Raw genomic sequence first — 23,768 nt, forward strand, 5'->3', positions numbered from 1 at the left:
ACAGATGCTGCCTGTCCATCTGATTTTCTCTGTTCTTATTTCACATCTCTAGCATCCACAGTACACCGTAATTATTGATCTGATTCAACATAGTACAGGAATATAGGAGTATATATCATGTGAATTTTTACATGACTTATTGAGATAAACGGGAATAGCCTGATTGCTTTCAGTGGGACTTTGGAACGTTATGGTCAGGAGAGTGAGGGAGACCCCTTGCTACTCCCTTCTCCTGTCAATCCCAATTTAGAGTTGCTTGTTTAATGTACACAGACTGAACACTTCAAAAGTGATTTGCTTCCCTCCTATGCACTGGTGGAACATTAAGGACAATTAAACTGTGCTGGCTTTTCACAGATCCAATGTTGAGAGAAACCACATGGTAGATCATTCCATTCTCCATCTCTGTGTATTTCTACACAGTCTTCATCAGACTTATTATTTGGTTCACCTTTTGCCCAAAATCTAAAGGAAAGATGAGAATACAATTCATGATAAGAATTCATACTACAAATTAATGCAAAATCCCCATGAGACTCCAACAGTTGAACTTTTAAGAATGGCTGAGTATGCCTTTCATTTGTACTAAACCACAGTAGGGAAACTGAATGGATTCACTGGCATTGACCTGGCACCAGAAAAGACAATAGTTTACCTAGCCTTACCAACCTTGAAAATTCCTCCTTCCTAACATTTGGGCTGAGGGTGTGGTGTGGAGGTGCAGACCCAAAATTGTCTCACAGACTAGTCAAGCAATAGCGTGTGATTATCTTACTCACAGAACCCCAACATCCTAACACCATCATCAACAAAATATGGTATTTGCCTGTTCCACATTTAGGTCAGACACTTTCTTGACAGCACACTGGTTTCTGGTTGCGAAATAATCTTGGAAAGTCCTCACCAATTTGTCCAGTCAAACATGGTGTGTGTGTGTGTGTGTGGCGGGTGAGTAGGTGAGGATCTATGCCCAGAGCTGAGAGTGAATCAGAAAGACCTCTGCTGACTGCGCTTGCCATTTACATAGTGGCTAGAATGAGCCTGTTGCAAGTGATGTGTGTTCCATCAAGAGGCAAAATCTACTTAACTTTGACCTCCCCAAACTACGGATGCATTTATCCATGTCAGTTAGTTAAGAGCAAAAGGATTCAATACTTAAAACTGGGCATCAGTGAGGTGCTATGGGCTATCAACAGCAGCTAAACTGTAGTCCATTATAACCTCATGGCTGGCAGAGTGAAGAATGCGGAAGGCATGCTGTGAGTAGCACCTGGCATATCAGAAATTTGACAAATTTGTGAAGCTACAATGCAGGATACAAAACATGTGCAGATCAGAGAATTAAGGACATGATAGACAGCAGTAAATGATCTCAACAACCAATAAATCAAATCTAATGAAAGAAAAATGCTACAGATCTGGAAATCTGAAACAAACATACAGAATGATGGAGAAGTAGCAAAATATGATCGCTTCAGTTAAGAATGAAGGGGTACAGAAAACAGGGATCAATAGGCCATGTAGTTTGACATCTAGCATGGACAAGGTGTCAGTCAGAATTCATCATGAAGCAGGTTATTACTGGGCACTTCCAAGAAATAAAACTAGAAAATATTGGAGAAATTCAACAAGTCTGACAGAATCTCTGGAGAAAGAAATCCACAATGCTACCAGACCTGCTGAATTTCTCCAGCATTCTTTGTTTAGGCCAGCTTGAAGCTCTGTAGTCCCACCACATATAGCCATGAATGGTGGTGGACATCAAACAACTTGCTGAAGGAGGTGGCGAGAAATACAGAGTGAGTAATCCATCTCATCCACCTCCAGTGGCCACCAGCATTGCAGCTGCTGGTCTTCAGCCAATTTGATTCACTCCACATGATATCAAGGAATGGTCAGAGGCTATAGATATGCAAAGACTATGGGCCCTCACTTTCTGGCAACAGTATTGAAAACATGTGCCGCAGAACTACAATTGCGCAAGTCAAGCTCTTCCAATAAAGAAGAAATTATCTGCCAGAAAAATTAATGCTTAATCAATAGCATTTTGTTTTAGTTATTTAATGCAGTCAAAGATTATTTTAAAATGTAACATCTCAAAGTATTACCGGTGCAGCTAATCACTGGGTATTCAAAGTTTTCAAGTCATTATTGGTGTCTACAAAGATTGTAACAGTATCTAACTTTCTGTCAGTCATCCACAGTCTCTTTCAAGAAAGCCAATGGTTTAAATATCCATTTCTTACTTTCAAATTTCCTTCGCCCAAAACAAACATTTGCTCAGTTTCATTTCAAACACCTGAACACTGCTTCCTGCTCTAACAGTGGTAGAAGAGCAGGAAGACAGTGAAGATACACTGTCACTCAATCTTACAAATACAGCCATCAGCTCAAAGATAGACACAATGAGCAACTTAAAAGGTACAAGAGAATTAGGATCTGCAAATGGTGAAACATTGCTGTTGGGTCTGAGAGAATGGAAATCTCAGTTCCCAGCTCACTAGAAGGTGAGTTTAGCCTTTGCTATGGCTGTATAACACCCAGAAGAGGACCTCAGTGCCCAGACTATAGAGGAAGAGTGATGGTTATACATTCTAAAGTGCTCAGGGAATGGAGAATCCTGCCAGAAAGCGTACATCCAAATTTCAAGGTGCATTGAAGAATCTGGTACTAACTTGGCACAGGGCTTTGTGCAGAGATTGGTCCTCATTCCTGTCAGCAAAGATTAATTAATCACCTTCATTAACAAAACCTGTGGAGTCAAACAGGGTCTGGAATCCTTGCAACACATGTACCATTATTCCAATAGCTTTGTGTGGCAGTAGGATCTCAGAGAGATGCTGTCATGGCTCTAAATACCAGCACATAATGCAACTCCAGCAAAGCTCGGGAAAAAGCTGTTCTCTATCAAGTGTGTTCCCTAATAGGCTCTGCCATTATGGTGCCTGTTGAAAATAGCTACTTTTACTCTTCCCTTCCTCTTCTAGCAGCTTGTCATGCTCTACATGGCCTCTCCTCACTGTCCCGATCGTGTGAGGAATAGACACTGCAAGGGCAGCACTAGTTTATGAACAATCCTTCAGTCACCAAAGTAAAATCAGCCAGATCATTTTATACTCTAGTAAAACATTTTAAAAGCCCTAAAATGCACTGGAAAATGCATAGATTTGTAGCAATGTGCTGAATAAATATTCCAGCAACTGACCTGTAACTAGTTGTTGATCTTAATGAATACTGCAGGGAGGTGCTGCATGCCACTGAGGGTGTGCTCAGATGTGGGAGTTTCAGAGGATGGAGGCTAGAGCTCTGGATGAGCTACATCATGGTCTGTCTGCTCGAAACAAAACTGGAGTACACCGATGTGCGTGTACACAAACTCTCTTATCTACACAGCAGTCAGCAATCTCGACAAGTGAGTGTGCATACACCAGAGATGTTATTTTGCAACTTAAAGGGATCTCATAGTGCCCCTTAGACAGCTTCTGTCCTGCCTGGCTTCACTCCATTTATCTCTAATTTTCCAGCCTAACGAAATAGCTGAAGCTAAACTTCAAAACACATTCAGCTTTTTGTTTTGTGTCTAGTGTCCCAAATATTGCCGAAAATGTACAATCAGAAAGTGAGCTCACTTTACAGAGGAAGTATAATCCATTCCGTCCACCCAGCGCCAATCACCTTCAGAGATAGAATCAGTGAGTCCAATCCAGCGATTTTTCTTTTGAAGCCACGTTTTTATAAATGCCTGTCAAGTAAATAAAAGAGTTTTTGCTGTAAATGGAATAAAGCAGGTTGTTAGTAATGTTAATGGCAAACTCTCTATTTGACAATCTTCTATCTGAAAACTCAACACATTTAGTTTAAACTAGCCTCACTCCCTATGAAACAGCAGTGATGAGTACAAGTCTGTTTCTATGAACGATTAAATGCTTCTTCTTATTCTATTTTCAATTCATTCAAGGGATCTGGGTAGTAATTGTTGATCATCCCTAATTGCTGATCATGAGCCACCTTCGACAATGGCAGCAGTTGAAGGGGAGGAGTTGAAGGATTTTAACCAAACATGAGTGAAGGAACATCAATATAGCTCCAAGTCAGGACGGTGTGTTTCTTGGAGAGAAATTTGCCAGTGATAACCCTGAAAATTTACAGGTTTGGAAGATGCTGTTGATAGAGTGTGATGAGTTTCTGCAGAAAATCTTGTCAATGTTGACAGTTGACTGCTGAAAGTGATGACATGATGTCAATCAGCAACAACAAAGGCTACTTTATCTTGGATAGTGTCAAGCTTCTTGAGCACTGTTGGAACTGCATTCATCCAGACAAGTGGGGAATATTCCATCACACTCCTGACTTGAAGTAGACAGTCTTTGGAGAGTTTGGAGGAGCTTGCTGAAGGATTCATAGGGTCATAAAAGATGTTTGGCCTACTATTTCTTTGCTGACCAAGAAGCTTAAAACTACACTTGTTCCATTTTACCTGCACATGGTCCATAGCCTACTATGCTCTGGTCCTTTGAAATGCTCATCCAGATATTTCTTAGATGTTGCAAGCATACCTGCCTTCATCACTCCCTCAGGCAGCATGTTCCAAATTTCTACCATCCTCTGGGTAAAAAAAATCAATTCTCAAAATCCCTCTAAATGACTTAGTTCTCACTTTAAACTTATACCCTCTGATCTTAGTCAAGTCTGCATAGGGCAAAGATTCCTAGGTCCTTGCTCCTCACAATTTTGTAACTAGCCTCATAACTGGTATTTTCCACCTCCAGGCAACATCCTGATAATTCTCTTCTGCACCGAGTCCAATGCAGTGACGTCATTCCAATAGTGTGATGACCAGAACTGCACACAGTATTCCATCTATGGCCGAAACAATGTTTTATAAAGCTGTAAGAAGACTTCCCTGCTCCTACATTCTATACCCCAGATAATGAAGGCAAGCATCCCGTATGTCATCTTCACTACCTGTCTACCTGTGCTGACACCTTCAGGGATCTCTGGACTTGTACACCAAGGTCTCGTTGTCTCTTAGTACTCCCTGGGGACTTACCATTCATAACTTTCCTTGATTAGACTTCCCAAAATGCAATAGCTCACACCTGACAAGATCAAATTCCATTTGCCATTGTTCTCCCCAATTTACCAGTTGATCAATATCAATATGAGATCATCATCCTCACTATCCACAATTTTCATGTCATCAGCAAACTCACTAATTATACCTTCTATTATTACATCTAAGTCATTAATGAACATGACAAATAGCAAGGATCTCAGCATCAATGTCTGTGGTACTCCACTGGTCACAGGTTTGCAATCACAAATTATCCCTCCATCATGACTCTTTGCCGCCACAATGCAAACCAATTTTGGCTCAAGTTTGCCAATTTGCCTTGTACCTCTTGGGCTCTTCCTTCTTGGACCACCCTTCCATATGGGACATTGGAAAAGGCCTCACTGAAGTCCATGACATCGTCTGCACGATTTTCAGCAATATAATTAGCCACCTTTTCAAAAACTTCAACTAAACCAGTCAGACAAGATCTCTCTCCAACAAATCCACACTAACTATCCCTGATCAACCCCTGCCTTTCCAATTATTCCTGTTGTTCAGAATTGTTTCCAATAATTTCCCTACAATTCTCAAGCGACTAACTAGCCTGTAATTACCTGGGCTACCTCTGCGGAACTTTTTGAACAAAGGAATTACATTAGTTCTTTTCCTGTCATCTGGCACTTCACCTGTGGCCAGTGAAGTGACGCGTGTATGGAATGAGCTGCCAGAGGAAGTGGTGGAGGCTGGTACAATTACAACATTTAAAAGGCATCTGGATGGGTATATGAATAGGAAGGGTTTGGATGGCAAGTGCTGGGAAACTTGATTGGGTTAGGATATCTAGTCGGCAAGGACAAATTGAACTGAAGAGTCTGTTTCCCTCCTGTACATCTCTAGGACTCTAAATTTCTGGTAGTGGTCAGAGATGTGTAGGTTAGGTACATCAATCGGGGAAATATAGAGTAGGGGAATGAATCTGGGTGGGTTACTCTTCGGAAGGTCGGTGTGGACTTGGTGGGCCAAAGGGCCAGTTTCTATACTGTAGGGAGTCTAATTCTAATGCACCCACCTCAACAATGTCCGCTGGCAGTTCATGCCAGATGCATACCACCCTCTGTGTAAAAACGCTGCCCGTCAGGTTCCCTTTTATTATTTCCCCTATAAACTTAAACTGATGCCCTCTCGTTCTCGATTCCACAACCCTGGGGAAAGGACTAAGTGTATTCACTCTACCATGCCTCTCATGATCTTATACACTTCTGTAAGATCCTCCTCAGTCTCCCGTGTTCTAAAGGAAAAGGTCTTAGCTTGTCCAACCTCTTCCTATAACTCAGATCAACACCCTTGTAAATTTCTTCTGCACTGTTTCTAGTTTCCATCCTTCCTGTAGCAAGGTGACCAAAACTGAACACAATACTCCAAGTATGGCCTCATCAGCTTCCTGTAAAGCTGCAACTTGACATTTACAGGACTTAAATATTTCAGTATGAATAGAGAAGGGGGGTGGCATTGTTAGTCAAGGACAGTATTACGTTGGCAGAAAGGATGTTTGAGGACTCGTCTACTGAAGTAATATGGGCTGATGTTAGAAACAGGAAAAGAGAGGTCACTCAGTTGGAAAGCCCCTGAATAGTTCCAGAGATGTAGGGGAAAGGATAGCAAAGATGATTCTGGATAGGAGCGAGAGTAACAGGGTAGTTATTATGGGTTCTTTAACTTTCCAAATATTGACTGGAAATGCTACAGCTCGAGTAATTTAGATGGGTCTGTTTTTGTCCAAAGTGTGCAGGAGGGTTTCCTGACACAGTATGTGGGATAGGGGAACGTTAGGTCTGCAGATGATGGAGATCAGAGTCGGGAATGTGTTGCTGGAAAAGCACAGCAGGTCAGGCAGCATCCGAGGAGCAGGAGAATCGACATTTTGTGCGGGTGCCCTTCATCAGGAATCATCAGCAATCAACCCTTCCTGATGAAGGGCACCAGCCCGAAACGTCGATTCTCCTGCTCCTCAGATGCTGCCTGACCTGCTGTGCTTTTCCAGCAACACACTCTCGACAGTATGTAGACAGGCCAACAAGGGACGAGGCTACATTGGATTTGGTACTGGGTAATGAACCCGGCCAGGTGTTAGATTTAGAGGTAGGAGAGCACATTGGTAATAGTGACCACAATTTGATTATGTTCACCTTAGTGATGGAAAAGGATATTTATATACCACAGAGCAAGCGTTATAGATGGGGGAAAGGCAATTATGTTGCAATTAGGCAAGATTTAGGATGCAAAGGATGGGAAAGAAAACTGCAGGGGATAGGCACAATTGAAATGTGGAGCTTATTCAAGGAACAGCTAATGCATGTCCTTGATAAGTATGTACCTTGCAGGCAGAGAGGAAGTGGTCGAGCGAGGGAGCTGTGGTTTACTAAAGGAGTTGAATCTCTTGTCAAGAGGAGGACGATGAAGGCTTATGTTAGGATGAGACATGAAGGCTCAGTTCAGGCACTTGAGAGTTACAAGTTAGCCAGGAAAGACCTAAAGAGAGATAGGATCAAGGGAAACCCTAAACTTTCTATAGGTATATCAGGAACAAAATAATAACTAGAATAAGGCTACGGACAATCCAGGATGATAGTGGGAAATTGTGCGTGGAGTTAAAGGAGATAGGGGAAGTGCTAAATGAATATTTTTCATCAGTCTTCACACTGGAAGAAGACAATGTTGTCGAGGAGACTACTGAGATACAGGCTACGAGACTAATGGGATTGGGGTTCACAAGGAGGTATTAGTAATTCTGGAAAGTGTAAAAATAGATAAGTCCTCTGGGATGGATGGGATTTATTTGATTATATATAGGATTTTTTAGGAAAGCAGGCATGTGATTGCAAGCCTTTGGCTTTGATCTTTATCAGAGCTGAAAATGTGTTGCTGGAAAAGCGCAGCAGGTCAGGCAGCATCCAAGGCCCTTCTTCAGGGCTTATGCCCGAAACGTCGATTCTCCTGTTCCTTGGATGTTGCCTGACCTGCTGCGCTTTTCCAGCAACACATTTTCAGCTCTGATCTCCAGCATCTGCAGTCCTCACTTTCTCCTTGCTTTGATCTTTATGTCATCATTGTCTACAGCTATAGTGCTAGAAGACTGGAGGATAGCAAATGTTGTTCCCTTGTTCAAGAAGGGGAGTGGAGGCAACCCTGGTAATGTAAATGCTCAAAACTGCACTCAAGATCAAAGGCAAACCAGGCAGAAGTGATCGTGTATGGTCACAGGAGGAGGTGGCACTCCTGAGGGAATTAGATATGAGATTTGCAGGATGCAAATTGATTAATAAATCGATCACCAACGTCCTTAAAACAGAAACACCCAATCAAATCTCAGACAAATGCAGAACCTTGCAAACACCTTGACGGAGGTCTAAACCCCAAACGAGTCGAGCATAACTAATGACTCGCACGAATAGGAGCAGAGAGTGTCCAGAATAATTCTAATGATGCAAACCCGTACCAAAGACCCAGCTGCAGAACACCGGCCTCAATCCCTAAGCATGAGACATAGATGACCAGCTAACACAAGCTGAGGAGCTCTTGAGTGTGAGGAATGACCCGGACACTCTTGCCCCAGCGGTTGGACTGATAGATATGTATTACTGATCTACTAATGAATAGAGCGAGACAGAAATAAATGTAATAAGCCTCAAAAAGGCCAGGCTGAAAAATACACAAAAATCGGTAACAGTACCAGGGCAAAGAAAAGATGGGCAGCATGTAGAGTGCTGTTTAGAGTGACACAGCAGTTCTACAAAATCAACTGGTGCCAGCTAGCTCATGAGATCATGGGGGCTCTAAAGACGAACTGGAAGCATGTTTCCGTGTGAAACTGTCAATACCAAACAATAAATCAAATATCAGAAAGTACGCCCCATTTACCGGGAACGTAGATGACAGATCCTTGATGAAACCCATAGAGATAGAAGAGGTTGAGGCAGCCATCAAGGGGTTAGACGAGCACAGTGCCACTGGACCAAACGGCCTGAAACTGAGTGATATACAATCAATCCACAAGGAGGAGGATACTCGTCTACCCCGACTCTTCTCCCTATGGCTCAAATCCAGCATGATACCTGAATCACTGAAAGAGAGTTGAACAGTCTTGATTCCTAAGTGCAAGGTTAAGGACCGCCTAAAAACATCGACAATTGGCGGCTGATAACTGTTGGTCCGATGCTGCAATGATTGTTCATGAAAATAATGGCAAAATTCCTCAGTGAAACAGTCAAATTTAACACTAGGCAAAAGGGGTTTTTAGCAGCCATTCCCAGATGCAATGAAAACACTGTCATCCTCAAGAACATCATTAAGGGAGCAAAGCATAACCGCAAGGACTTCGCAGTTGTCTTTGTTGATCTGGCGAAAGTATTCAATTCGGTTGAGCACAAGCTACTACAGAAATCTTTACAAAGAGCACAACTTCCCAAAGTCTTTGTAGGTCTGATCAAGGATCTCCACACTGGCAACACAACCATGGTGGAAGGGAACGGTAACTGTACCACCCCAATAAACAGTGTGAGGGGCATAAAAAAGGGTGACCTACTCTCACCAATGTTATTTAACATCGCTCTGGTATCTTGTCTGGAGTGGGCCAACTCAGGGGTCGCCATGCCCCTGGGCGACAGAAGAGTCAACTGTTCAGCTTTGGCCTTCACGGATGACATAGTCCTTCTGAGTGACTCTCACACCGGTATGACAAGGAATCTGAAGCTGCTCCAGTCATATTGTGACCAGATGGGTCTCAACATTAACATTGTGAAGACGAAGGGCTTCCACTTTACGTTTAAGAGGAAGACCTTCCTATACAACTACTTTGATAACTGGAAGCTATACAACAAACCTATAGCTTATATACCCCCAGGCGATACAGAGAAATACCTGGGTGCCCATATCGATCTGTGGCCAAGTGTGTCAGAAGGAGAATGGGAGGAGAGGCTTAAGACCTGGGTTAAAGGAATACAGGCAGCATCTCTCCAACCAAGGCGATGGTTGGAGATCCTAAAAACTCATGTCATCTCCAGATTGTATTACCATTTGATCCTATCCGAAGCATCTCAATGCACACTTATAAAACTGGACTAGATCATCTGCAACGCCACAAAAGAATTCCTCCACCTTCCACCTCATAGCGCTGATGGAGTCCTGTATGCCAGCAACAGGAACAGCAGTTGAGGCATCGCAAAACTGGAGGTGCAAATTTCATCCGCAATTGTCCACAAACGCGAGGCACTGGAGATATCCAGAGATTTGATCATTCAGGCCTCCTTTCAGTATAGAGGAGAATGCAACAAAGGCACTGTTGTGGGACAGCGCAAGCTCAAAGTCCTGAAAGAAATTGAAGATTTCCTACCTAGCAGCCAAAACGGCAGCGAAGGGGAAATGGATCCGATGACTCACATCCAGACCATTACGCCAGCATTCCAAGAGATGAACGCTGGGCGACAAAAACCGCCCAACAGATAGGCAGTGTGGAGAGAGTGGGAATTTGAAAAGTGGCAAAAGCTGGAATGTCAAGGGGCAGACATTCAGTATTTCAGAGATGACAGGATCACTGACTCTTAGCTGAAATCAACAACCCAACAGAAATCCTCACGGTTTATAAAACAGCCTGCTCTTGCAGAGAAATCTATATCTGACAAGAGCCACTCTATCAAGGGGAAGACCAAATAGAAACAAAACTTGCTGAAGGTGTGAGATGGCAATCGAGATCATCTCACACATCTCAGGATGCTGCCTATTTGTCAAAAATACTCAGATAACACGCCGTAATAAGATCACAGACCAGCTGCAGAAGCATGTCAGTAAGTACAGCTGGACATCATATGTTGAACCCAGGTTATTTGCAAAAGACTGGTCACTATGGAAACCCAATCACATGTTTAAGAAAGATCAAATGATCGCGGTATTCGATGTCATAGTGCGGTACGAAAATGTCAGCAAAGCGTTAGAAATGGCATGGCATGAGAAAAGTGAGAAATATAAACACCTTCACGCCAAGATAATGGAATTGATGGGAGGCTCTGAACCCAATACTTTGGCTTTGTGATGGGCACATTAGGCAAGCGGCTGGACCTGAATAACAGCTTCATGAAATTCTTTGGCATTGAAAGATTCAAAACATTTGCCCAAAGACATCCAGACTCTCATTATCACTGACATTCGAAGTATTACAACTCTTCAGTGATAAGTGAGCAAGCTACCATTAACTGGCTCTGGCTGGAGACTAGGATCAGCCAACCCCCACCAAAAAAGTAAAATAGAAAATTTGCGCGCCGGTCCACCAACACCACGATCAGTCTGATACCAGACTGATGGAAGACCACCTAATCCAAGCCTCACATAACACCAGTACCACCCCAGCCCTTGGCCTGTGGTGATGCCAGAGAGTCCAAAACATCGACAGGTGACATGAAGTCTCGAAAAAGGCACTCTTGTGAGTGTTTCAAAATAGGCCAGTGAGCCTTACTTCAGTCGAGGGTAAAGTGTTGGAAAGGGTTATAACAGATAGGATTTATAATCATGGCGAAAGGAATAAGTTGATTAGGGATAGTCAACACGGTTTTGTGAAGAGTAGATTGTGCCTCACAAACCCTATTGAGTTCTTTGAGAAGGTGACCAAACAAATGGATGAAGGTAAAGCAGTGGATTTGGTGTATATGGATCTCAGAATGGCATTTGATAAGATTCCTAATGGTAGGCTATTGCAGAAAATATGGAGGCATGGGATTGAGTGTGATTTCGCAGTTTGGATCAGAAGTTGGCTAGCAGAAAGAAGACAGAGGGTGGTGGGAAATGGTCATCCTGGAGTTCAGTTACTAGTGGTCTACCACAAAGATCACCAACGTACAAAACTCAGGTGAAGCCGCAGTAGGGGTATTATGCACATTTCTGGTCACCGCATTATAGGAATATTGTGGAAGTTTTGGAAAGGGTTCAGAGGAGATTTACTAGGATGTTGCCTGGTATGGAAGGAAGGTCTTATGAGGGAAAGCTGAGGCAATTTAGGCTGTTTTCATTAGATAGAAGAAGGTTGAGAGGTGACTTAATTGAGACATATAAGATAATCAGAGGGTTAGATATGGTGGACAGTGAGAGCCCTTTTCCTCAGATAATGATGGCAAGCATGAGGTAACATACCTTTAAATTGAGGGGTGATAGATGTCAGAGATAGTTTCTTTAATCAGAGTAGTATCAGTGTGGGACTCCCTGCCTGCAGCAGCAGTAGACTTGCCAACTTTAAGGGCATTTAAATGGTCGTTGGATAAACATATAGATGAAAATAGAATAGTGAAGGTTTGATGGGCTACAGATTGGTTCCACATGTTGGCTCAACAATTTGGGCCAAACGGCCTGGTCTGCGATGTACTATTCTATATTCTATATTCTACATTCTAACTTCCCAACTGCTATACTCACTGCCTTGACTGATGAAGGCCAGTGGACCGAAAGCCTTGTTCATTATCCTGCCTACCTGTGACTCCACTTTCAGAGAACCATGCACTGGAACTCCAAGGTTCCTCTGTTCCACTGCACTCCTTAAGGCCCTACCACTACCATGAAACTTTGACTTTGCAAAATGCAAGACCTTACACTTACCTATATTAAACTTCATTTGCCATCTCACCCACTTCTCCAGTTGATCAAGTCCTGCTGCAATTTCTGATAAACTTCCTCACTGTCCACTGGTTACCTGCCACAGTCCAAAGATGTGTGGTTTGGGTAGATTGTGCCTGCTAAATTGTCCATAGTGTCAAGCACTGTATAAGCTAAATGGATTAGCTATGTGAGTCTGAGTCTGGGAGAGTGTGGGCTGTTGTATCTGGGATTGGGTGGGGATCTGGGTCTGAGATAGGGTGGGGGAATGGGTCTGTGTTTGGGTTGGGGTCTGAGTTTGGGATAGGGTTGGGGGCAATGCATCTGGGATTGGGTGGGGGAGCTGGGTCAGGGCTGGGATTGGGTCGGGAGTTAGGTCTGGGATATGGTGGTGGGCTGGGTCTGGGATTGGGTGGGGGTGCTGGGTCTGGGTTTGGTTGGGGGGCTGGGTGTGGGATTGGGTGGGCGGACTGGGTCTGGGGTTAGGTGGGGGGGCTGCGTCCGGGATTGGGTGGGGTGTTGTTCAGCGAAATCAGTGCAGACCCTTTGTGCCAAAACGCCTCTTTCCGGGCTTTGGAGATTCTGTGATTCTAATAGGTTTCCTTGGGAATCCTCTTGCTCTTAATATACTTAGAATATGCATTGGGGTTTTCTTTAGTTCTACCTGCGAAAGATATTTTGTGGCTCCACTGTTACAACACAGGGTAAACCCTCCTGCTTAATTTTAACCAACAACACAGAAAAGATTTATCCCATGCAGTAACCTATGAAAATTCGAGAGGCCAAGACCTATTTAAAATAAAAATTAACAACTTTATTTCTTAAAGTATAATAGAGAATAATTAACTCACAACTATTTACAATTCCCCTCCTCTAACCTATCTTTTACTTTCCCTTCTATAATACTAGTCCAATAAACCCCTTAGTAAGATTTACCAAAAATTCAAATTTCAAAACCAGCCAGCTGTCAAATCTTCCCTTTGTAACTTCCTCTGTAGATTTTCTTCTTCTTATGATTTCTGTTCCACAGGTCATTGATAGATAACGGTACCTTTGAGAGAGCTGTGTTTCGGGCAGACTGTACATGCTGGTGGCTTGGCAGTTCTCCCCTCAACTGTTCATTTGTTCCCAGTCTTATACCCCAAAGCATCGGATTGTGTCATTGGTTTTTAAAATTGTCAATATACTCAATTTAAACTTGATTGGAAGTTGGTACTTTGGGGTATAATTTAAACTGATTAGCTGAATTCAAATTTGTTTGTGTCACGTAGTAACTCAGCCAGTGTTAGCTTCTGGACCAAATGTTATATTGTAAATTCTCCAGCACTCTGTGTGCTTGTGAAGTCCTTCACTCTCTTAAAGGTAAGGTACATTTCTACGCCTTCATATCCCCCCCATTTGCCATCTTGACTCTTTTTTTAACAACCTCCTACAGTCTCCATACATTTGAAATGCCTCCACTGTTTTCCGTGTGCTGTACCTGACATATGCATCCTTCTTTTTCTTTGCCAAATACTCAATAGCTAGGCTTCTCTTGGCTTGCTGCCCTTGCCTTTCATTCTTAGAGGAACACGGTTGTCCTGTATTCTCACTGCACTCCTTTTAAATGGCTCCCACTTTCCAAATGTAGACTGACTTGCAAGTAGGTCATCCCAGTTTATGTTTGCCTGATCCTATTGAGAGACACTGAAGTTGGCCTTCCTAACTAATTTAGACACTTAACTGGTGCATTATCCTTATCCTTTTCCATAACACCTTTTAACCTTATTGAGTTATGGTCCCGATCCCCAAAATGTTTGTCCATTGAAACTTTAACCACTTGACTGGCTTCATTCTCTATGATTATTTGGGCACTTTCCCTTCTCTAGCATAACCATCTATGTTCTGGCACAAAAAGGTTTCTTGGATGGACTTTAAAAATTCCACCCTGTGTAATCCTTTCACTCTAAGGCGATTCCAGCTAATGTTAGCACATCTGAAATTAAGAATCTACCGTTTACCATGAAATTATTGCTGATTCTCAGAAAAGTCTATTTGGTCCAATAATGTCCTTCACAGAAGGAAATCTGCCTTCCTCACCTGGTCAGGCCTTCATGTAACTCGTGATCCACATCAGTTGGGTTGTTTGTTAACTGCACTCTGAAATGACTGAGCAAGCTAATCAGTTGAATCAATCGCTATAATGTCTCAATACAGAAATGAAACTGGTCAGACCACAGCACATAGTCTGCAGTGGTTCAAGAAGGTACCTTCCCAAGGACAACTAGGGTAGAGCAATAAATGCTGGCCCAGCCAGCAATGCCAAAATTGCTGAATAAGAAAAAGTTTAAAGTTCATACTACTAAAATCCTGTTTCTCTCACATGTCTCTGTGATTTGCCTTTTTATCTGCTCCTCTATCTCTTTTTGAATGTTGGGAGGCCTGTAGTATAATCCCAGCAAGGTAGTCACCTGTTTTCTTTCTGATTTCTACCCAGTAGCCTTATTTGAAGATCTTTCTAAGACGAACTTTCTCATTACTGCAGTGATGGCTTTCTTTGTCCATAATGCAATGTCCCCACCTCTCGTACATCCCTCCCTGCTGCCATTTCCCCCCGCCGCCGCCGCCGTAGATGTTGAGCTGTCAGGCCTGCCCTTCCTTCAAGCACTTCCTAGTGATTGCAACAATATCATATGTTTCCTGTCTGCTGGACTTTCCTTCTGTATCTGATTCCTAGACGCTAACCTTCTATTGTAGCTACTGTATTTATATGGCTAGTTCAGTTGAGCATCTGTCAATGGTAACCCACATGATGTTCATAGTGGGGGATTAATTAATGATGGTGTCATTGAATGACAAGGGCTGACATTTAGATTCTTTCTTGTAGGAAATGGTCATTGCATTGAACTTGTGTAAGATGAATATCACTGCCACATTTCAGCCCAAACCTGGATATTGTCCAGGTCTTGTTGAATTGATGACTGTTTTAGTATCTGAGGAATCAGTACCTTGTGCAATCATCGGTGAACATCCACATTTCTGATCTTATAATGGAGAGAAGGCCATTGATGAAACAGCTGAAGGTGCTTTGGCCTAAGACACTACCCTGAGCAACTCCTGCAGACATGTCCTGGAGCTGAGATGACTGACCTTCAATAACCACAATCATCTTCCTATGTGCCAGATATGACTCCAACCAGCTGTGAGCTTTCTCCCTGATTCCCAATTGCTCCTGTTATGCTCGGGCTCCTTGATGCCACACTTGGTCAAATATGACCTTGATGTTAGGGACTGTAACTCTCACCTCACCTCTGGAATTCAGTTCTTTTGTCCATGTTTAAGCTAAGGCTGTGATTGGCTTGGGATTTGAGTGACCTGTGGAACGCAGACTGGACATCAGTGAGCAGGTTATTGCTGAGGAGTTTATGCTTGACATGTTCCCTCACTTTACTGATGATCAAGAGGAGATTGCTGATACAGTAATTGGCAAGTGGATTTTCCTCCTTCTTGTCTATAGAATATATCTGGGCAGTTTCCACATTATAGGGTAGATGCCAGTGTTGTAGCTCGACTGGGACAGCTTATCTAGGGGAGTGGTCTCTCGACCCGAGACCTTTAGTACTTTTGCCAAAATGCTGTCAAGAACCATAGCCTCTGCAATATCCAATGGCTCCAATTGTTTCTGGATATCATGGGGAGTGAATCAGATTAGCTGAAGATATATCTGTGATGCTGGGGACCATTGGAGGACACCAAGGTGGATCATCTACTCTGCACAGCTGGCTGAAGATTGCTCCAAATGCTTCAGCTTTATCCTTTGTACTGATGTGTAGGGCTCTTCCATCAAAAGGATAGGGGTAATTGTGGAGCCTCCTTTAATTGTCCACTACTATTGATGATTGGATGTGGCAGGACCACAGAGCTTAATTCTGATCTGTTGGTTGTGAGCTCACTTAGCTCTGTCTGTCACTTGCTGTTTGGCACGCATGTGGTCTTGTTTAGTAGCTTCACCAGATTGACATCACATTTATTTCGGTATGCCTATGGCTACTTAAGTATGCCCTCCATTGAGCCAGGGTTGGTCTCCTGGCTTGATGGTAATGTTATGTGGGGTGAAAATGTGTTGCTGGAAAAGCGCAGCAGGTCAGGCAGCATCCAAGGAACAGGAGAATCGACGTTTCGGGCATAAGCCCTTCTTCAGGAAATGTGGGGGCTCTGCCGAGCCATGATTTTGCAGATTGTGCTAGGGTATGATTCTGCTGCTGTTCCAGATGGTACACAGTGCCTCATGGATGCCCAGTTATATGTTTCCAGATTTATTCACAATCTATTCCATTCAGCATGGTCATCATGCCACACAACATGATACACATTATCTTAATGTGTACACATCCTTGGCATTATCATAACGCTAAAATCGAAATTTGTCTCCACAAAGACTCGCTCTGATTGATATTGACATGAATGCATGCATCTGTGGCAAGCAGATGAGGATGATGGCAAGTTAATTCTTGCTGGTTGTGTTATTGCCTCATACAGACATAGTAGCAGCCTGAGCAATGGGAATTCCCTCGGGGATGAGGTATAATGTTTTAACTTAAAGCCACAGGAAAAGGATTTTGGTTTAAACCTCAAGACTTGTGACAGTTCTGGGATTACATCATAAATTGATAAGTAATTAGAAAAGCACTTTAACTGGAATATAGTATTTAAAGATCGAGGGAAAGAATGGGATGTTTGTTTTTAACAGCATTTTGAGTTGAAGAACAGGTGTCAGCACCAGAACAAGGACATAACAGCCTTTGGTTTTGATTGGGGGACTGTGTGCTTCACAGGCCACTATGTTGGGAATTTAATGCTGTGGGTTGGTTCACTTCAAAAATCTGGTGAGAGTTTTCTTCAATCTCTAAGCTAAGTAACTTGCTATTTCTTTACTAAAGTATTATCTCACTAATGTTACAAACAAATAAATGTGATCATATGGGTATGGGAGTAATTTAAAAACTGTAACTGCAGTATGTTGGAGTTTCTGGACAGCATCATGATCCCAGACAAGACAACCGTTTCATTGATGGGTAATTGCCACTTTATTCAAGTTGGAGACTGAGCTGAAGATATTGAAGGTGAAACGTTACCTGTACACTTTGTTCCCTGGACACCTTGCTTAGGTTAAGTAGGACTTCAAGAGTTGGTCAGTGGTGAGCAACAGGAGGATGTGACTGTGAGCCAAACTGGTGTTGAGATCCAGTATGTATCACTGGAGCCCTCGCATCTCTTGATTTTTACCAGCAAGTTTGAGGTATTTGCTAGCTGTCTGGATAAAAATAAACACTGCAGGTGCAACTGCACCTAAAATTACCAAAGCTCCACGATGTAGGAACCATTCACATGGGAGCTGTGAAGTGAAAATGACAGTGTCAATACTAATGTTGTTTTCCCATGGCTGAGCAGTAGAGAACATTAGGGTACAGTCTGTAGGTTAGGGATCAATCATTTAGGACTGAGATGAGAAATTTCTTCAGTCAGAGGATTGTAGTCCACACCAGAGGGTGTGGATTGCAGACTGAGATTGACAGATTTATGATCTCTCAGGGAATCAAGGCATACTGGGTAGTGAGTGAGACCTGAAAGGAATGCAGATGACTGTCCATGATCATATTGAATAGCAAGGCAGGCTTCGGCTGATCTTGTCGAATCTTGCTGCTTATATTCTGCCTCCGTGAATTTCTAGTCAATATTGTTCCTGAGGTCACTGAGAAATGACCAGAGGTTGATGGGTTTGAAATTGTTTGAATCTCTTACCTGTTCCTCCGGCTTGTTAATGACAACAAGATTGGCATCCAGTGATGCACAGGCTCTCTGGGCCTCTGTCCAAGTCTTGCTTTCTGATGAGAAGTAATAACAGTTTTGTTGAAATCGCCTCCAGTCTTCAGGACACTCCCCAGATAGTTCTGCGAGGACATGGAAATAAATGTTTGAGCTAACAGGGACACTGCAGTACCTCATCAATCTCCTTGCTCACTGAGATTTTATCAGTATTGTAATATTACTGGTTACACACCAAACAGTGCCTTGCCCAAAGGAACGTTCGACACTGAGACTCACTATCTAAGGGTATGATGTTTGAATCTCAGCTGAACCAGACCCAGTCACTTTGCAGCACACACTGAGGCTGGGAAATGAGTCCAGCCAACCCAATGATTTGTAACTAAAGACCTGTAGGTCCCAATCCCAGAGGCAACTTGCCAGTCCCAGGAATCACCAGGATTGGCCAACTTTGTAGAGGTTAATCAGAAACAGCCAGAGGGAGAGGCAGTCAGGGAGGGATTTACAGAAGAGAGGAAATGGTTAGCAGGATAAAAAATGTGAGAGAAAGGGGCTTTGGGTAAGGTTGGTGTCATGAAGCATGGTGAGGGGAGGCTGCAGAGGAATGATAAAGGAGATTTGAGAGATCGAAAAGCAATGATCTAATAATCACCGATGACCCATGTAAAATTGTGAGCTCCCCTTTGGTAAGTATCAATTATGTGTTTTATTCTGGATGTTTTTGGGGAATCAACTAAATAACAAGCTCAGTCATTCGATTGATGTTTCTAGTTTTGCTTTACCCAGTTTAATTTCATGAAGATGGATGAGAAGGGTTGTTTGTGGGCCATGTATTGTCAGACTGTGGAAGTCTATAATTCTGCTCCTGTTGGTGGCCCACAGCACGTTGCAGATGCCCAGTTTTTGCCACCTAGGCTGCTCCTGGCCATTCAGTCCGGTGACAGTGCCAGACTCCACAATAGAGGGTATTCTCAATGTGTTAATGAGAGTTTGATTTCTTCAGGACTGAACAATGTTCACTCTCACCCATGTCACAGTGAGAGATAAGTCTGTAATGCTGGGAGAAGATGAATTTGAACAGAATCTGTCACCTGTTTGGTTTCCTCACCTGTCAATAGTTTCCTCACCTGTTACAGCACAATTTTGGCAACTTTCAAATTCATTCACCAACTGGACTGCTGATTGGTTCTCCACAGCAGGTTACACTCTGTGTACTGGTACCTTCAGCCTTTCCTCCCAGTACTATTCAATGTCGAGGGAACGTGTTTCATTGAAAGTTGAATGGTGTGTGTGACACTGGAAGATACTCTTGCCCCCTTGACCAAAAACCATAGAACATAGCCCATAGAACATAGAACATTACAGAGCAGTACAGGCCCTTCAGCCATCGATGTTGTGCCGACCTGTGATACCAATCTAACCTACACTATTTCATTGTCACCCGTATGTTTATCCAATGACCATTTAAATGCCCTTAAAGGTAGCAAGTCTACTACTGTTTCAGGCAGAACATTCAATGCCCTTACTACCCTCTGAGTAAAGAATCTACCTCTGACATCTGTCCTATATCTATCACCCTTTAATTTAAAGCTATATCCCCGCATGCTAGCCATCACCATCTGAGGAAAAAGGCTCCCACTGTCCACCCTGTCTAATTCTCTGATCATCTTGTATGTCTCTATTAAGTCACCTCTTAACTTTCCTCTCTTGAATGAAATCAGCCTCAAATCCATCGGCATTTCCTCATTAGACCTTCCTTCCATACCAGGCAACATCCTGATAAATCTCCTCTGCACTTTTTCCAATGCTTCCACATCCTTTCTATAATGCGGCGACCAGAACTGTATGCAATACTCCAAGTGCGGCTGCATCAGAGTTTTGTACAGCTGCAACATGACCTCATGGCTCCAAAACTCAATCTGTCTACCAATAAAACCTAACACACTGTATGCCTTCTTAACAACCCTATCAACCTGTGTGGCAACTTTCAGGGATCTGTGCACATGGACACTGAGATCTCTCTGCTCATCCACACTACCAACAATCTTACCATTAGCCCAGTACTCTGTATTCTTGTTACTCCTTCCAAAGTGAATCACCTCACACTTTTCCACATTAAACTCGATTTGCCACCTTTCAGCCCAGCTCTGCAGTTTTTATATGTCCCTGTGTAACCTGCAACATCCTTCCACACTATCCACAACTCCACTGACTTCAGTGTAATCCGCAAATTTACTAACCCATGCTTTTTCGCCCACACCCAGGTCATTTATAAAAATGACAAACAGCAGTGGCCCCAAAACAGATCCTTGTGGTACACCACTGGTAACTGGAGTTCAGGATGAAGTCCAGGATGAATATTCCCATCAATCACCACCCTCTGTCTTTTTTCAGGTCGCCAATCTTTGATCCAACCCGTAAATCACCCTCAATCCCATGCCTCCGTATTTTGTGCAATACTGCGGGGAACTTTATCAAATGCTTTCCGGAATCCATATATACCACATCAAAAGCTTTACCTTTATCCACCTGTTTTGTCACCTTCTCAAAGAACTCAATAAGGTTTGTGAGGTACGACCTACCCTTCACAAAACCATGTTGACTATTCCTAATCAGTTTATTCATTTCTAGGTGATTATAAATCCTATCTCTTATGATCATTTCCAACACTTCACCACAACCAAAATAAGGATCACTGGTCTATAATTACCAGGGTTGTCTCTACTCCCCTTCTTGAACAAGGAGACAACATTTGCTATCCTCCAGTCTTCTGGCACTATTCCTGTAGACAATGACGACATAAAGATCAAAGCCAAAGGCTCTGCAATCTTGTCCCTAGCTTCCCAGAGAATGCTAGGATCAATCTCATCCGGCCTCAGGGACTTATCTATTTTCACACATTCCAACATTACTAACACCTTCTCCTTGTGAACCTCAATCCCATCTAATCGAATAGCCTGTATCTCAGTCTTCTACTCGACAACATTGTCTTCTTCCTGAGTGAATACTGATGAAAAACATTCTTTCAGTGCTTCCCCTATCTCTTCGGACTCCACTTCTGTCCTTGACTGACCCTAATCTTACTCTCCATTAGGCCAGTGGGGCCATGAGCTTTTGTGAAGACCGAGGTTAATGTTGAGGACTGCAGTAGAAATTCTCACATGACTAATTGACCTGAATTATCCGACTGGTTGGTCAGTTCTGTTGATGAGTGAACACTTTAAATCCAGTTGATCAGAAATTAAATGTAAAATAGAGCTGAGTAGGATCCTGCAGCTTTCTTTCAGCTAAATCTTATCCTAATACCAAAGTCCAAAGCAGCATTTCACCTGGTTTTATAACTGAAGACCTCATTGATCCACATCAGAGATCATTGACACAGTGTGTGGGAGTGAGCCAGCCTGGGGAGGTGCTAAAGGGTTCCTGCTGCCTCGAGCAGCACACTGATGAACCAAGTTTAGTTTCCTCTGGTAACAGCTTGTCCTCATCATTTAACCCTTCAAACATGGCTAACCCTCTAATTAGTCAGATCTAACCTTAAATAAATAACTGAAGCTGTGTTTGGATCTGTCAGGGCACAAGTTCTGAGAAAATCTCCAAATGGAAGCTCAGAATGAGGCCAGGACACCTCATTTAAATTCTCCAAGGCAATTTCCCGTCCAAAACCGATGAACAGCTCTGACCCCATTTTATATAAACGATGCAGAGGCACTGGAGAATATGTGTCAAACATTCATGGGGACAATACAGAAGGTGAGAGAGTCTTTCTATCGGGGCCGCTTCTTTCAGAGAACAGAAATCTGAGCAGTGGCCCTGTAGAGATCCTGAAAATAATACACAGGCTTGATAGCGTAGCCTCCCAGAAGATGGTTCCCCTCATCAGGCATATAAAACTGGAGGAGCTGGAATCTTGACCTGGACAGTATTTCCAATCCACCTGGGCAACCGTCCCAATAGTTTTGACTTTTAAACAGACATTTCTCCAGTTGATAAACGTTACCTCGGAGTTTATCAAGTGATCTGTTTTTCTTCTCAGATAATCCTGTAACTGAAAGAGCAACAACAACAGTTTAGAGCACACAATGATCTTGCTCCAAAAGGACATCATCAGCGTCCTGCAGATTTACTTTCAAAACAGAATGGTAATTCTGATAACATTCTCAGATTTTAATAGAAAAATGTAAATATGTCTGTGTTCTGATCATGTACATCACACTACAAGGAGTTGGAATAGGAACAGAGAGAAAGACAGTCGCTTTATGCAGATTTTTCTTTTCTGACTTAGATCATAAGTATTCCTGTCCTGTCTGCATCCTTTACCAGTGTGATTGCTTTCTGCAGCTCAGAATGTTCCTGTTGACAGTAAAAGCACTGTAGCTTTAATCTAATTTACCATGAGCAATGTTACAGAAAGACAAGTCGGGATAAATTAATTGTTCCACCAGAACCACATCACACCCACTATCCTCCAAACACAAGCATTCGATTGGCTCACATTTCCCAACAGTCAATCACAAATGCTTTCCCTCCATCCACTAACTTTGACATTTAATGATGTCTCCACCCCAGCACATTGCTGCAGCAGTTTCTCATTGGAGCAGCCAAACTCCATTCACCATCAATCCCCTGATCAAATCAACCAGGTAAGGATGTATCCCATTGTTCCTTTATCTGGGGATCAATGTCTGAGAATTCCCAATGGAACCACACAAGAACACCAGAATCAAAAGGAATTGAGGGTTTGGTTAAGAAAACGAAGGAAGCATATGTCAGGTATAGACAGGATAGAACGAGTGAATCCTTAGAAGAGTATAAAGAAAGTAGGAGTATACTTAAGAGGGAAATCAGGAGGGCAAACCGGGGACATGAGATAGCTTTGGCAAATTGAATTAAGGAGAATCCAAAGGGTTTTTACAAATATATTAAAGACTAAATGGGTAACTAGGGAGAGGATAGGGCCCCTCAAAGATCAGCAAGGCGGCCTTTGTGTGGAGCCACATAAAATGGGGGAGATCCTAAATGAATATTTTGCATCAGTATTTACTGTGGAAAAGGATATGGAAGATACAGACTGTAGGGAAATAGATGGTGACATCTTGCAAAATGTCCAGATTACATAGGAGGAAGTGCTGGATGTCTTGAAACGGTTAAAGGTGGATAAACCCCCAGGACCTGATCAGGTGTACCCGAGAACTCTGTGGGAAGCTAGAGAAGTGATTGCTGAGCCTCTTGCTGAGATATTTTTATCATTGATAGTCACAGGTGAGGTGCCAGA

General features: G+C 42.9%; 1 protein-coding gene across 1 annotated transcript in view; it reads right to left on the bottom strand.

Annotated features, from left to right (window-relative positions):
- LOC122552440 (CD209 antigen-like protein C) overlaps positions 1–23,768 on the bottom strand; it is a 26,506-nt gene continuing 2,738 nt past the window's right edge. The window contains exons 3-6 of the mRNA XM_043695170.1: positions 22,494–22,541; positions 18,470–18,618; positions 3,630–3,742; positions 1–465 (exon numbers count right to left, since the gene is read on the bottom strand). Of these exons, the coding sequence (XP_043551105.1) occupies positions 324–465; positions 3,630–3,742; positions 18,470–18,618; positions 22,494–22,541 (452 nt within the window). The 3' untranslated portion in view covers positions 1–323. The remainder of the gene's footprint in view (positions 466–3,629; positions 3,743–18,469; positions 18,619–22,493; positions 22,542–23,768) is intronic.

The sequence above is a fragment of the Chiloscyllium plagiosum genome, chromosome 8 (assembly GCF_004010195.1).
Source record: "Chiloscyllium plagiosum isolate BGI_BamShark_2017 chromosome 8, ASM401019v2, whole genome shotgun sequence".
Classification (NCBI taxonomy): domain Eukaryota; kingdom Metazoa; phylum Chordata; class Chondrichthyes; order Orectolobiformes; family Hemiscylliidae; genus Chiloscyllium; species Chiloscyllium plagiosum.